Source organism: Mauremys reevesii, linkage group 3 (assembly GCF_016161935.1).
Source record: "Mauremys reevesii isolate NIE-2019 linkage group 3, ASM1616193v1, whole genome shotgun sequence".
In the NCBI taxonomy this organism is placed as follows: Eukaryota; Metazoa; Chordata; order Testudines; family Geoemydidae; genus Mauremys; species Mauremys reevesii.
In genome coordinates this window covers 173,983,273-173,997,678 of record NC_052625.1, presented here as the reverse complement: position 1 = coordinate 173,997,678, position 14,406 = coordinate 173,983,273, and the positions used below count along the sequence as shown (strand labels likewise).

Sequence of the window (14,406 nt, the reverse complement as noted above, 5' to 3'; positions counted from 1 at the left end):
GGATTCCATAACTTCCCGTGGAAGCCTATTCCAGAACTTAAATTCCTTTATAGTTAGAAAGTTTTTCCTAATATCTAACCTTTGCTGCACATTAAGCCAATTATTTCTTGTCCTACCTTCAGTGGACACGGAAAACAATTTATCACAGTCCTCTTTATACCAGCCTTTAACATATTTGCAATCTGTTATAAGGTCACCCCTCAATCTTCTTTTCAGGACTAAACATGCCCATTTTTTAACCTTCCCTTGTTGGTTAGGTTTTCCAAGCCTTTTATAATTTTTGTTGCTCTGCCCTGGATTCTACTCAATTTATCCACATCTTAATGTGTGGTGCCCAGGACTGGACACAGTAATCCTGCTGAGCAGAACAGGACCATTACCTCCTGTGTCATATTTATGACACTCCTGTTAATATTACATCTCAGAATGATATTAGGATTTTTAGCAGCTGCATCACGTTGTTGACTCATATTGAATTTGTGATCCACTATAACCCTCAGATCCTTTTAAAAAAATCTTCTACATCTTTTTTCCCCCTTTCATAGTTGTATTGCTGTGAAGGAGTGTAATGTGGCTAGCTAATCCTGAACTGTGCAACCATGAAGGTTTATACCCAGGGTTCAGGACTACCTACTCCCATTCTTGCTCATTTTATAATTAAGCTTGTCATGTTTTCAATAATACACTCCTACTTTTAAGGTTTTATAACTAGAAGAAAAAAAATTACTTTGAGTGTTTTGTTTTTTTTAAATCCGTACTGCTCTCTTTTTTGTGAGGAATTAGTGGAGAGCAAAAAAAGGAAGTTCCAGTATCTTTTTAAAAAATAAGCAGTGAATTTACTCTGGAGGCACTCTTTGCAAAAGTTTTTCTTCTGAGGGAAGAGTAAAGGCAGGAGTAGCACATTTCATATACAGAACATGGACATATTCTGGAGCCGTACTAGGCTCTCCATAGTTAATGTTGAAGTTAGCTTCCTGATAGATACTTGATTTGCAAAACTGCACTCCCATTCCTTATTTCACTAAACCCAAACTAGTCTTCTGAATGTTAGATCCCAGTGCATGGTTGAATTTTTCTGCCAAGTTTTGGGCAAATCACACAAGATGTTTTGGAGACATGGGAGTTAAAAAATTTGGCTGTTTATTTTTTTAAGGTCACCATATAGCCTAAAGCGCTTCATTTTCATATATTCTACTCGGCTTTACAAGTAAAAGTACCTTTGATTATTTTTTGAGGAGGTTTGTGTGGTAAGTAGACTCTAAAGATGGTTTTCATGTAATAAATAAAATCCTTATGATACCTAGATCAGCAGTTCTTAACCCGGGGTCCGCTGGGGGTCCGCGAGCAGGTTTCCGGGGGTCTGCCAAGCAGGGCCAGCATTAGACTTGCTGGGGCCAGCACAGAATGCTGAAGCCCCACTGCATGGGGTTGAAGCCCGGGACCCTGAGCCCCGACACCCGTGTCTGAAGCCAAAGCCTGAGAAATGGCCTGGCTTTTATATTCAGAAAACCAGTTACTGTGGCACAGGTGGGCCATGGAGTTTTTATAGCATGTTGGGGGGCAGGAAGCTCAGAGAGAAAAAGGTTGATAGCACCTGCCCTACATCACCCACTTCCCCAAATGCCTATGAAAAAAAATTGGTCTTACACCATTCCCAGAAAGTTAACAATTTCAGGTTGTAAAGGGGAGCAGTGAACAGTCATTAGACTCCCTCACGGAAGCTGTAGGATTAGAGGATAGCATCTGATTTGGAGAACAGAGAGGAAGGAGACCCATATGGACGTAGAAGGCAATCAGAAAAGGAAAGAGTTCAGATCTGCACCTTTATAAGGTCCTCCAATGTCCCATGTTGCTTGTAAGGTCCACCATTTTTCCTGCACTGAGCAGGTCTTAAATATTTCTTGAAACACAAAGGAATCCACAGTCAAATAATATTAATCTGAGTTTGAATGGATTTATTGCCATGATTTTTTAAAATAAAACATAAGGTTTGTCTACATGAACATTTAGTTCTCAGGAAACTGGGGTGTGAATCTATCTCACACTAACTAGCCTGCTTTAGCTGTCCATGTGGACCTGCTTGTTAGAGGGCTCTCCCTTCACCCCCTCCCCTGGTTCTTCTCGCAGATAGAAAGCGAAGACCAGAAATCCGAAGTGCAGAAAATGAGATGTGTGTTGGGGTTAGTTCCAGGCAAACATCTCCATAGCTCTACACACTGGCAAAGGGTGTTTCCCAGTGTTCTGTTCCCAGTTCTGATGCCACAGAGCGTTTACCCCATGTCCCCTTTCCCAGCTCTGACACCGCAGAGCCTTGCCTGTCCCCATTCCCTATTCCCACCTTCTCCTTCTTAGCAGGCCCAAATATACCTGCAATGCATGCCCACAGTCCCACCCCTTTTGTACCCCATGGAAGGGGTAAGGAGTGAGGTTGTGCTACAATCAGGGACAGGCATTTCTTTGGTCTTTTAGTGTTTTATACCCCCCCCACTCCCCCTTGCCGCTCCTGACAGGTTGCTTGACATTTCCTTAAGATAGGGGTTGAGGCAATCTTGAAGTGTGCTCTGAGTAACACTAACTGCTCTTATCTGTTCCCATTGTACTAACAAACCCATCTGACTAGGCAGAAGCAACACACACAGTCTTTGTCCTTTGTTTACAGATATTAGTATAAGATATATGAGTATCAAAAAGTCAAACCCAAAATTCTATCCCAGGCTGACAAACAAGCCTGTATACTAACACTGCTAAAGTTCACTAACTGTTTGTTAAGGTGCTTTAATCTACCCCCATTTCAAAGAGGACTAGATCAAGCACATTAGCGAATTATTAAAACATGTCAGCAAAGTCCACACAGACAATTAGTCCATGGCGGGCTAGTGCAGGGTAGATTCACAATCGCAGTTGCTACAAAATAAATGTGAATGTAGACAAGCCACAGAAGAATTTTTGGGAGGTTGTTTAACTTAGAATTCCAGGCTTTAATTATTTTTAATGTAAACAAAAATTAAAAATTAGGCAAAAGCTTCAGTTCCAACAGCACTGCCAAACAGTTAATGAAATGGAAGTTTGTATATTATATGTACAATGCACTGTTTTAAACAGCAAAGTGATGATACAAACTGCCACAAGCAAATAGATACACAGGTGTAAAAAGCTTAATTTGTTTTATGCTATGGCAGTACAGTACTACTGAATGCTTCATGCAAGTAATATAAAACATCACTTACAGCATTTAAAAACAATTGTTACCTCTTGATGCACACAGACAGAGAAACCTGTAAAGGAGGCGATTCTTATTAGCAATTTCATTTCTTAAAAGACAGCCCCAAAGTATCTTGATTATAATTTTGCTCCCTTTTTATTAGGTGTTCAGATAATACAGTAATGAGTGCAGTATAAGAACCTATATTGAATAGAAACCACTGAATTATAAAACCACCTTCTGTAAGCAGCCAGGTTTTTAAGTTCCTTGAGTAGTAGCTTAAATTAGGTTTCACTGTACACATACGAAACACATACTATAAGGTCTAATATAAGTTGTGTATTTACCAGTTTTGTCAATGACAGCAAAATTAGGACAACACTGAGTGCTTTTGAAAATCCTACACTGTATGTGCTCCCTTTACATAGATAACCCTTTTCTATGCCACATTACCATTCACTGTCCTTATATCTAGGTCTGCAGACTTAAAGATTCTCTCTCTACTGTCCATAGTTTTATGGTTGGTTTGGGTTTTTTTGGATCAGTTTAAATTCTCTTTCAGCTATAATGGGAACACTCTCTGTGTTATTTTTTCTATCTGTTTTTGTTTTTCAGACACTTTATTGGTCCACATTTCAATAAAAATCAGTAAGATCAAAGCTTTCTTCATTTTTAGGAAGTTCTAAATTTGTTAGGCTATAGGCAACATTTTGATTCAGTATTCTGTTTCATAGCCAAACGCTTTCTCTCTCTTTTTATTACGTCCCCAAATACCCTTACATTGTGTTTCTTCTTGATGTCTGCCTCCCCTCTTATAGTTCTCCATCCACTAGTGCTTTTTCTCCCCCATTTTAAATACTGTTCTTTTGAGAAACTATCTGTTGTAATTTGCTGTCTTTATTTATCCTAATGTCATCTATAATGTCATCTATTTTTTGAATTAATCTCCTGGAAGGATTTCAAAATATTGCCATTCATGTTTGCCGAAGTGCCCCAGCCTTGCACCAGGAAAATGGCAGTGTTTTTAAAAAAAAAATAAAATAAAAAGGCACTACAAGAGGGGAAAAAAGCCATAATGCAGTGTTGTATCATTCCAGCTCTCCTTTTGACATACTCACAATCTGCTAGGACTTCTGAACATCAAGAAAACTGTAGGTAAAGCTCAGGGATGTCAAGGTAGTGGTAACTGTCACCAGCACTAAAAGCTGAGGTTACAGTATATCTGTTTTTCTTCAAGTGCTATGTGTAGTCCATGAATGCATGCACTCCATGATCCCAGAGCTGGAAAATTTTGAAAGCAGTGTCTGTTGGTCTGCACATGTGCCCTGGCTCACCTCATGCCTCTGACTGAGGAGGTAAAGGCAGTGCAAACTGATTGCCTCTCCAGTTCCTTCTCTCCGCAGCGTGGTCCAGGTTGGAACATCCAGTGTCTGAAGCTTCAGCTTTCTTCTTTACCTGTGAAAATATATTTAGATATCTGTAAATAGATTTTATATTTTAATCTGTTTAGTTTTAGTGTTTTATAGTTAGTCTGCACGTGGGGAGCCTCCCAAACCCCACCCTCCCCATCCCATTTGAGTACTGGATTATACCCAGGACTCCAGGCTTCAAGGTTTGTGCTTCCTGCCCACAGTACTTCTTGGTCAGCAATGGCCACCAATGCTATTTGTACTGCCATGGGGACATTGTGGCAAGATGCAGCATCTGCTGTTCATTCCCCAGCCATACCCAGAAAGGGCCGGAACTTCACCTTAGGAATCACCTAATGGAAAAGGCCTTGAGGCTTCAATTGCATCCAGGCCAGGGATCTCTCCTGCATATTGGCCTGACTCAGCAAGGGGTACGCCTCTTGCCATGTGGTCCAAATCAGGAGTGAAGAAGTCAGCTGCCACAGATCCCTTGGCGGGGTCTTGTTGGGAGAGCATGGAGCATTCTCATAAGCATGAGACTGTCTTCTTCCAGACTGCCATTGAAGAAGTCAGATCCACCAAGCACTACCTCAGCACAAGAGAACTTAATACATCCTAAATCTCAGAGGCATGATAAGAAAGCCCACAAGTGTAGGGCTTCATCAGCACCGGATGTGATCAGGTGATGCTGGTTCGTCCCAAACACAAACCTCAGGATCCACCAGCACCTGCAGTTCCATCTTTGTCATCAGTGGCTGTGGCACAGACTGCCTCTACAGTGGCTCTGGCAGTTCAGGCAGACAGGAGCTCTCTTGCTTCAGGAAAAGCTGAGGCCCACACTCCTCCTGAGAACATCTTCTTTCTCCCAGTCCCAGAGTCTCCCACTCCTTCATCTTCCCTCTCTTTGAGAGAGGTTATGACTCCCACCAGGGGAGTCTGCCTGTGGAAGGAGTTTGTCTCCCATTACATCTTCAGGCTATGATTTCCCTCCAGCAGCCTATTGATACTGCCATTGGGACTGGAATCAGTTTTCTCCTCATAAGGAGATTTTGAAAAGTCCAATGAATCGTTAAGCACTTGTCCTCCAAGACACGCTTCCTGGTCAGAAGACCTGGGCCAGTTTGGGCCCAATCTCCATCTCAAATGCCTTGGAACTATTGGTACCCTGTGCCTTGGGGACCACCGCTATCCCCACTCAACCCATCTGGTTGGCCATACTGGGGACCTTGGGATCAGTATCATCCCTCAGAGTTGCTCTGATCTGCTAGGGAGTCACCCTTTCCCTTCCTTTTGAGGAGATAACAAGACGTGACCCCAGATCCTTCTGAAGAGGAAGAGTACACATCGGACGCAGCAGTTCCACCAGATCCAACAAGATTGCCATCTTTGTCAACAGATGAAGTAGTGACTCAGATGTCTCCATCCTCTCCTGTTGACTATGAGCAATTCCAGGAATTCTTGTGCAGAATTACAGGGGAGCTGCAGATAACTCTTGAGGAGGTTCAGGATCCTCAACAAAAGTTCTTGCTTCAGTCCTCCAGCTCCTGCAAGATAGTTCTGTGAGTCAATGAAGTCATCCTGGAGCCAGCTAGAGTGGTCTAGCTTACCTCAGTTCCCTGCACCCCTACCCTTAAGAGGGCAGAGAAATGACAAAGGTGGTGGAAGTTCTGTTCTTTCACTTTGGACCACTAAAGAATTAAGAGCAAGCTGCCTCAGAAAGATCTAGGCAGCAACACTCCGATCTGTCATGAGTGATAAGGAAGGCAAGTCTTGACTTATTGGAAAGGAAGGTCTTTTCTTCTTCTTCTAGCTTCCAGTTCAGGATAGGCAGTTACCAAGCACTACTGACTACATACGACTTCCTGAACTATTCAAAATTCGCAGACTTTGTCTCCCACAGCAGGACTTTCTGGGCTTTAATACAGGAAGTCAAGATGGTTGCCAGGACCACTCTGCAATCAGCTGTAGATGTACCTCATATGTCTTCCAGGGCAATGGCTACTGCCATCATGAAGCGGGGAGTCATGCTTCAGGTTTTCCCAAGGATGTCCAGAATACTGTTGAGGATCTTCTCTTTGATGAGACTTCTCTGTTTAAAGACTTATCCATCTTCTGATTTTACACTTTAAAGGACTCCAGAACCACCCTCTGTTCCTGGGAATATATACACCTGCCCCAAAGAGAAAATTCCACCAACAATACAAACCTAGACCGATGACTCAGCAGTTCTTCCATCAGAGAGAAATCCCATAAGAGGCAGAGACACAGAAATTGTAAGATTACAGTGTAGCATCACCCAACAAAGTGACTTAATTAAATCTGCTTATGTGAATGCTTTGTGGGAAAATCTGTGGTTGGGGCTTTGTTGGTAGGGTGTCTGAGAAACTAGATCAAATCCAGCAAAACAGCAATTTCCCATTCTTACATTGTTTTGTCTTTAACAAATGTATAATTATTACCTATTAATTTCTTCATTCAAGTTAGTAAATGTATCGTATTTAACCACCAATGCCAGTCTATTTTAAAATACAGATTTTGTGTGCTTTAAAGATGTGTTTCTGTTGGAGAGATTGAGGTTTTATTAATGTGAGAAAATGACCAGTCTTTCTATTGCATGAATGGTTAAAAATCATTGATCCTTTCCCATGCAAGTAATAAAAATAAGCTCTACTAGGAGTATTATTCAGCTGATATGTTTGTATTTTTGAGGCTGTCAAAATTGGCTATGATGAGGGCCAAATTGGAAATCTACAGAAAACTGAAGGCTGTCCCTTATTTGCATATAAATTTGGATGGAATTTTATAAAATCAGATAAATTCACACAGCCATAATATTTACTAAGACTTGTATCTTCCTTAACAGAGCAACAAAAATACCATGTTGGTTGAGTTTACCAGCAATAAAATCCTGCAGCCTGATCAGCTCTACCCTGCAGTAACAGGGAGAGGGTATCTGCGGGGTGCATTTTAGAACTCTGTGGGGCGTGCTTGGCCTTCAGGCCGCACTTTGGGCACCCCTGCTGTATACTGTTGCCGCTCTACTAGGTTGGGTTTATTTCTAAACAATTTTTAGGTTGAACAAGATTTAACTTTTTAGTTCTGATGGAGAATTAATGATTTCTGATGGCTTGTTTTTTAAGCTTTCTTTTTATTGAAGTTTTTGATGACAATATGGAATTGCAAGCACTGCAAAGTGATTGTTAGCATAGACAGTAATTTGAAGTAACAGCACTCTACATGAAAACAATTATCCAAAAGCTAAACAGGCTTCTCTTACAAGATTGTAATACAGTTAACCTCAAAGTTATTTAGTCAAATGAAAGTTCCCCTCCTTTCACGGGAGAAGCTAGTGGCGGTCATGCTATACAAATAGAATAACCAAAAGAGCTCTCTGACACGGATCTCAAAGCTGTGCAGGAGTTATAGATATAGATAGATACATATTTTGATGGTGATGGATGCAGTACAAGAACCTAGATAAACAGCTAGGCAAGTAGATGTGTGCTCAGAAGAAGCTCTTAAAATGTTATTTTTAAAAAGTTGACACTAAAGCAACTTTTTGAGGAAAATTTATTACAAGGAAGAAATAATGGCCTTCTTGTTTCTTAAACACATAAACCCAGAATATAATCCAGCCAAATTACTCCTCCAAGAAAGCAGCAGGCCAGGGATCTAAACCTCTGGTGTACTAAATCAACCATATCCCAGGTAATATTCCTTTTAATCATAAAAACCTTTTGAACAAAGCAGTTAAACATTCTCATAAGAGTTAATCAACAATTGCAGACTGAAGCATGATGCTGTTTATTGCTATGTCAGGGAATAATAAAGCTGTAATAGATAATGAAATATAGAAACATTGTTAAATACACTTTGATATAAACAGTTAAAGAACAGTTTTAGGCTATGTCTACACTACAGCCTATGTCGTCAAAACTTATGTTACTCAGGGGTGTGAATATTCCACCCCCCGAGCGACATAAGTTACACCGACATAAATGTTTGTGTGCACAGCACTGTCGGCAGGAGAGCTTCTCCCACTGACATAGCTTATGCCGCTTGCGGAGATGGGTTTTGTATGCCAACGGGAGGGCTCTTTCCCGTCAGCATAGAGCATCTTCGCCATCCGTGCTGCAGTGGGGCAGCTGTATTGGTACAGCTGTGCTGCTGCAGCGCTGTACATGTAGACATACTCTTAGATAAATAAATCAAGATTTAGATACAAACTTCTATCTATGGTTTTCTTGACGAACCACTTCACCACTCACTTTGCTTACTGTCTATAAAAACATCAATTTCCTTGGCTGAACTAAATTTTGTCCAACCGGCCCAGCCTAAATCTTACTAGGTGACCCAAACAGTATTTGATATATGGTGGTCTCAGCTGCTTCTCAGTCTGCATAAAACTGATTGTCAACTCTGTTTTAGGATTCTGAAACTGAAGCTCTGTAAGCAGCCAAGCTTTACATAGTATCAAATTACATAACCTTTGGGATTCTTGGGTTACCAAAATAATACAAGGCACAGGGATACCCAGCAAACATTTTACTTGGATGTCTCTGAGCAAGGGATAAAATGATCGGACACCAAGAGATTTCTCATGAGAAAAGCAAACTTCTTTTGTTCTGATTTCTTCTTTCATTGGCATCCCCACATTTCAGATATATTGGTCATTATTCTGTTACGGTCTATACTGGTGCATCCCCATTGGGAAAATTATCCGGGTAGCACAATTTAAAGGATAATTTCTTACTTTCTTTCATCAGAGCACGTACAATATCTCCAAGGTTAATAGTGGAAGTAAGTTTCTACTGGACCTTTTGTGCTGTCCCTGCAGTAATTTTCATCCTATGTTCAATGTTTGTCTGAATATCTTGTATAGTATCTAGTCTTTTATGTAAGAGATCCATAGGTTATGCCTCCTTCAGCTCCTTAATAGAGATGTCCCTTGGCCAGGCCTACATTATGGAGGAAGAAACTGTAAAATGCAACCATGTCTAGTCCTGAGCTCATGTGGTCTGATTATATTTTTAATAATATGCTCTCCTTAAGGAGTACTACTAGGTTACTTTTAATCCTCAATGGGAAATTCATCAAAGGAAGAACAATAAATGAAGCTTCAAAATAGGAGAGTTGAAGTGAAATGCAGAACGGTAGTTCATCTGCTAATTCAAGATTATTTCCTGAACGTACAATCCCCCTTTTTTATATTAAACTATACAAAATACATTATTTGAATTGATAACACTAAAGTCATATCTTGCATACAGAAAATAGTCTAAACTAGCAGTTTATCCATCCCTGTTTATCCAGCCTCTTGTTAACTGAGACTCTTGGTTAACTGAAAGTCGGTCATGTCCCTCGACAGCAATATGCACCATGCATTGCTCCCCTGCTTATCCAAAGAGACATCTGAAACCTTCAGAATAATGGAGTTTTGGATAAGTGGGTGAGCATTGCGTGAGGCACATTGCTATCTGGGGACATGACCAACTTTTTCTTAACCAGCCGTGTCATTTAAGAAGTCAGAAAACACTATAGACGAGATGAAATGTGCATTGTGGGCTTAGTAGATCTGTTATTAGATGGAGTGTATCAAAGTACACTTTCAGGAGCTCTGCAGCATACATCCTACTCTTCACAGTTAACCAGTAAGCTGTATGTCGTCTCCTCTGTGACATTTATGGTAGTTTCCCTGAAATAGTATAAGTAAAAGATGATGGTCCTTGAAACCAAACATCAGAAATCACACTGCAGTTATTAGAGAGTTGCATTAATTATTGAATTCACAGCTGGTTGGGCTGGTTAGGTGCACCAGCACTAATACTACGTGCAGCCCTGCAAGCCATACAAATTCAATATCAGATTTGTTTTTACTTTTGTTGTTGTAGAGATTCATGCTTTGAACTCTGGGAGACTAGTGGAAAAGGGCAGAGGCAGCCAACAGCACTTCATTTCTATCATAGCTGTATCCGTTAAGTGATTGAGTGGCATTCATAGGGTTCCCTGTCATATCCTTCTGGTAGGAGGATGACAGCTGTAACATGTCTGTTTCTGGGAAGTAGGGGGATGCTTCTGAAAGCTTCACTGATTTCCATCAGACAGGAGAGAAATCTGACGTCATCCGCTGAAAACTCAATACCCACCAACCCACAGAATAACATACCGAAGAAGCATCTGATAGAAAAAGGGATTGGAAGAAAAGGAGAGTGCATTGCTAGTATCATACTATCAATCCATATTGTGTACTTTGGAAATTAAAGAATTATGTGCATCGATTTTTAAACATTTGTGGTATAAAAGACCATATCTGTCTCTTAACATTCAATTACCATGTACTCAAAGGTGTTAGGTGATATATAAGGTTAAAAAAAAAAAAGCTTCTCCATTGGAGCCAATATTATACTTCTCTGGAATGGACAGGAGATGAGGTTAATATGGTGTAGTTTGAATCCTCCCTTCCTCTGTCTTCCACTGCTCTTGAGATTATGGGCCAATTCCGCAGCACTCCTATGGGAACTTTGCCTGAGTAAGGACTGCAGGATCTGTCCCACTTTATCAAAAGGCACTCAGGGTCAAATTGAGTTGGTTACATTATGCATTCAGCCATAAAGCTAGTTTTGACAGATTCAAAATTCACTTAACAAACAAAAAAATAAAAGGATAAAAATCTGGGGGAGGTGAGTTTGAGTTAGCCCATATGTTAATCTGAGGAAAAAATTATTTAATGATTTGCTTTTTTGTCATGCTCTGTAGCTTACATTACATTTTTTAAAAACATGGAGGTGCTTAGAGTAGGCAATATGTTCTTTCTTCCATGAGACCTAGAACTTCCTTGAACTGTGAATAACTGACATTTTAGGTAGTGAAAATGATAATCACCACTCTCTACTAATGGCCATTTTAATATTGACATGATCATGCTATATTTTATAAAATCTAAGCATTAGTGGTTGGCATGAGTATAACGGTGTGTCCACAGAGTCCACTGCTGTACAGTAAATCAAGGCTTGTATATCTTTCTTTGTTTGTGACATTTGTAATGCCTTATAAATCAGGTACAGTCATTGCTCTTTACTATTTTTATTCCAGGACTAAAGAGCCCCTTCAGGACAGCATAATAGCTACCTATGAAGAACATGAAGACAGTGTATATGCAGTGGAATGGTCCTCAGCAGACCCATGGCTTTTTGCTTCTTTGAGTTATGATGGGAGACTTGTTATTAACAGAGTTCCCAGAGCACTTAAATATCATATACTGTTATAGTTTGTTTGATATAATTATCGTGGCATCATTTTTAGAAGCTTTAAATGTATTGATAATTGTTTAGCTTTCCAAGTCCAGTACTTTTTTGTTCAGTGTAAACATTTAAACATAATTAATACATAAAATAAACTTGACTAAAAGTGAAATTGACGTTTTCATTGTCTTTGCATTGTTGGAACAGTGGTGGTATATTTTCTTGAAGTTGTGTTAGTGTGATTTTTATAATCACTCTGAGATGATGATTCTTATTTAATTATTGTAAACTCGACTGTTTCTTGATATATATGACCGAGTATACCACTGCATTAGTACAGTGTTATGCCAGTGTAATTGATTTCAATGGAGTTTCTTTAACAGTTTACAAAAATTGGAGTAAGGCAGTGGGTACCTAAGGGTAAAGGGATCTACTGTCTTGCGAGAGTAATATTTTTTCTTCTTTCTTTTCAACATAAGCAGCCTACTGTTCTTAGCTAGGACCATATTCTCTTAACTCTTCTGGCTCATTCTTTAATGATTATAAATATAGGGGGGAATGGTCTGAAGAACATTCCTAATTCACTCCCACATTTTAAACCATTCTTCCTCCTTTGCTTATCCTAACCAGAAATGTTAAGGGTGAGGATGAAGTCATGCAGACAGCTACAATCTATTACTTTCATTCAGACTGCCAGCACAGAGAGCACCATGAAAAATATTTTGCAGCTGAACCGTACAGGAATGTTGACAACATACTGTGCTGTGATTTGGCAAATGTATGCAACATTATGTGGCATTTTTATTATAAATGATGATTTCTCTGTCTAACCCAAAATCTCTTTTACAAGTTGGCACTCATATTAAAATAAATAAAAGACAACCAATCTCACTGTAGCTACACCATTGTTAATTTGAAAGTCTCTTCAATGGGTGCAAGAAATCTGTCTCCTCTATCTTTCTTGGCTCAGTGCCATTCCACAATGTGCTTGCATGATGTAATGAGCTTCCACTGAGCACAGACCATGCTTTGCCAAATTGTCTTCCATTTTTGGCACCTAGGTCAGCTACTGCTGTGACTTGCCTGTTATAAATACTTAAGATTGATGGAAGGAGAATGCACTGGAAATTTGAAATCTAGATGGAGGGCACATAAAATAAGACTACACTTATTGACCACCTCAGATTGCTCTTGTGCTGCTTGCTTTGCTGTCTGTTGCATTTAGGTGCTTTGACCAGAACTCGGTGATTTTTTTTATGCCCCTCTTGCCTTCTCAGCACTATTGTTTCCAAGTAACTTCTGTACCTCAGGGATGTGTGAACTGCTTCTGCAATGGTAGCCAATTGTACAGTAAACAACATAGTGTAAGACTAAGCTGAAGAATGCTGGTAGCAGGGGATAGAAAGATCAATACCAACATCCTCCTATTATTCCTGCTGTTGCTATAGTGACTGCTGGTGTTGCTGGTGAGGGGCAGCCTACTACTAACCTTTACTTGTCCTTACTCAGTAGCTGGATCGAAATACATCCAAACGTGATTTTTTTGTGTAGACACTGCTGCTGATATGCATCACGCTGTGAAAACGTGACTGATTGTATAAGCCAAAGTGGCCAGAAAAAGGTAACAATTGAATTCCATGCACGGCTGTTACAAAAGTTTGTGTAGAAGAACCTGTAGGAGTGAAATAATTGTAGCTAATTAGTTCTTATTGGTTTTTGCTTGTATTACTCTGGTGCCCAGATCTCCTTCCTAATGAATGACACTTTCAAAAATTCAGACTTTTTTCTAAAGTTTAATATCTCAGCTATTTCAAACTGCATCAGCCTGAAACTGAGCCTACGCTACCAACCCTTATACGCTTGGCTTTAACAAAGAATGTTTTCCAAAGAGTAACATATGTTTTTAAGTTTTTGATTGTCAAAAATCAAGAGTGGGATATACTTTCATAGGTGGCTTTACAATTTAAACCCACAAATTTTAGCTACAAAAGTGATTATGTTTTGGACATGAAAAACTGCAGTCTGTTCTTAATATGTGCTACTTAACTTAAACACTTCTTTGCAGAGTGTTTATACACCAGTCACTTGAAGTGGGATTTCATCACCAAAGTCAATATGATGGCAAAGCAATTTCATTGCAGCTATGAGAAAATCATGAAGCAAAATTGACTACATTTGTTGTTTTGGTTATTTTTAACATATGGGCCACATCCTCTGTTGGACTAATTTGATGCATTTACATTGCCTTTAGTGGATCTATTTCAGTTTACCCAACTTAAGAATTTGGCCCATTACATTTAAAATAAAACAAAAACTATTCACCTGGTTTAGTTACACTATTTTTTCCATAAATGAGTACATTTCACTTAAAGCAAAGAGAGGTGCACCAACAATGGAGGGAGGGAGAGGGAAGGATCAAATTTAAATAGTTTGGTGTCGTATCTAAAACTGATCCTAGCCACATGATCAGCACTCGCAGTAACATGACAATGACTTTCAAAAAAGAAATAACATTAGTATTTTAAATACTATAGAAATAGCAAACGTACTTAGC

General features: G+C 39.6%; 1 protein-coding gene across 3 annotated transcripts in view; it reads left to right on the top strand.

Annotated features, from left to right (window-relative positions):
• EIPR1 (EARP complex and GARP complex interacting protein 1) overlaps nt 1-12,024 on the top strand; it is a 172,581-nt gene extending 160,557 nt beyond the window's left edge. For all 3 annotated transcript variants that reach the window (XM_039530233.1, XM_039530230.1, XM_039530231.1), the window contains one exon: nt 11,704-12,024. In XM_039530233.1, coding sequence (XP_039386167.1) covers nt 11,704-11,878 — 175 coding nt within the window. In that variant the 3' untranslated portion in view covers nt 11,879-12,024. The remainder of the gene's footprint in view (nt 1-11,703) is intronic.
• The last annotated feature ends 2,382 nt before the right edge of the window (nt 12,025-14,406 follow it).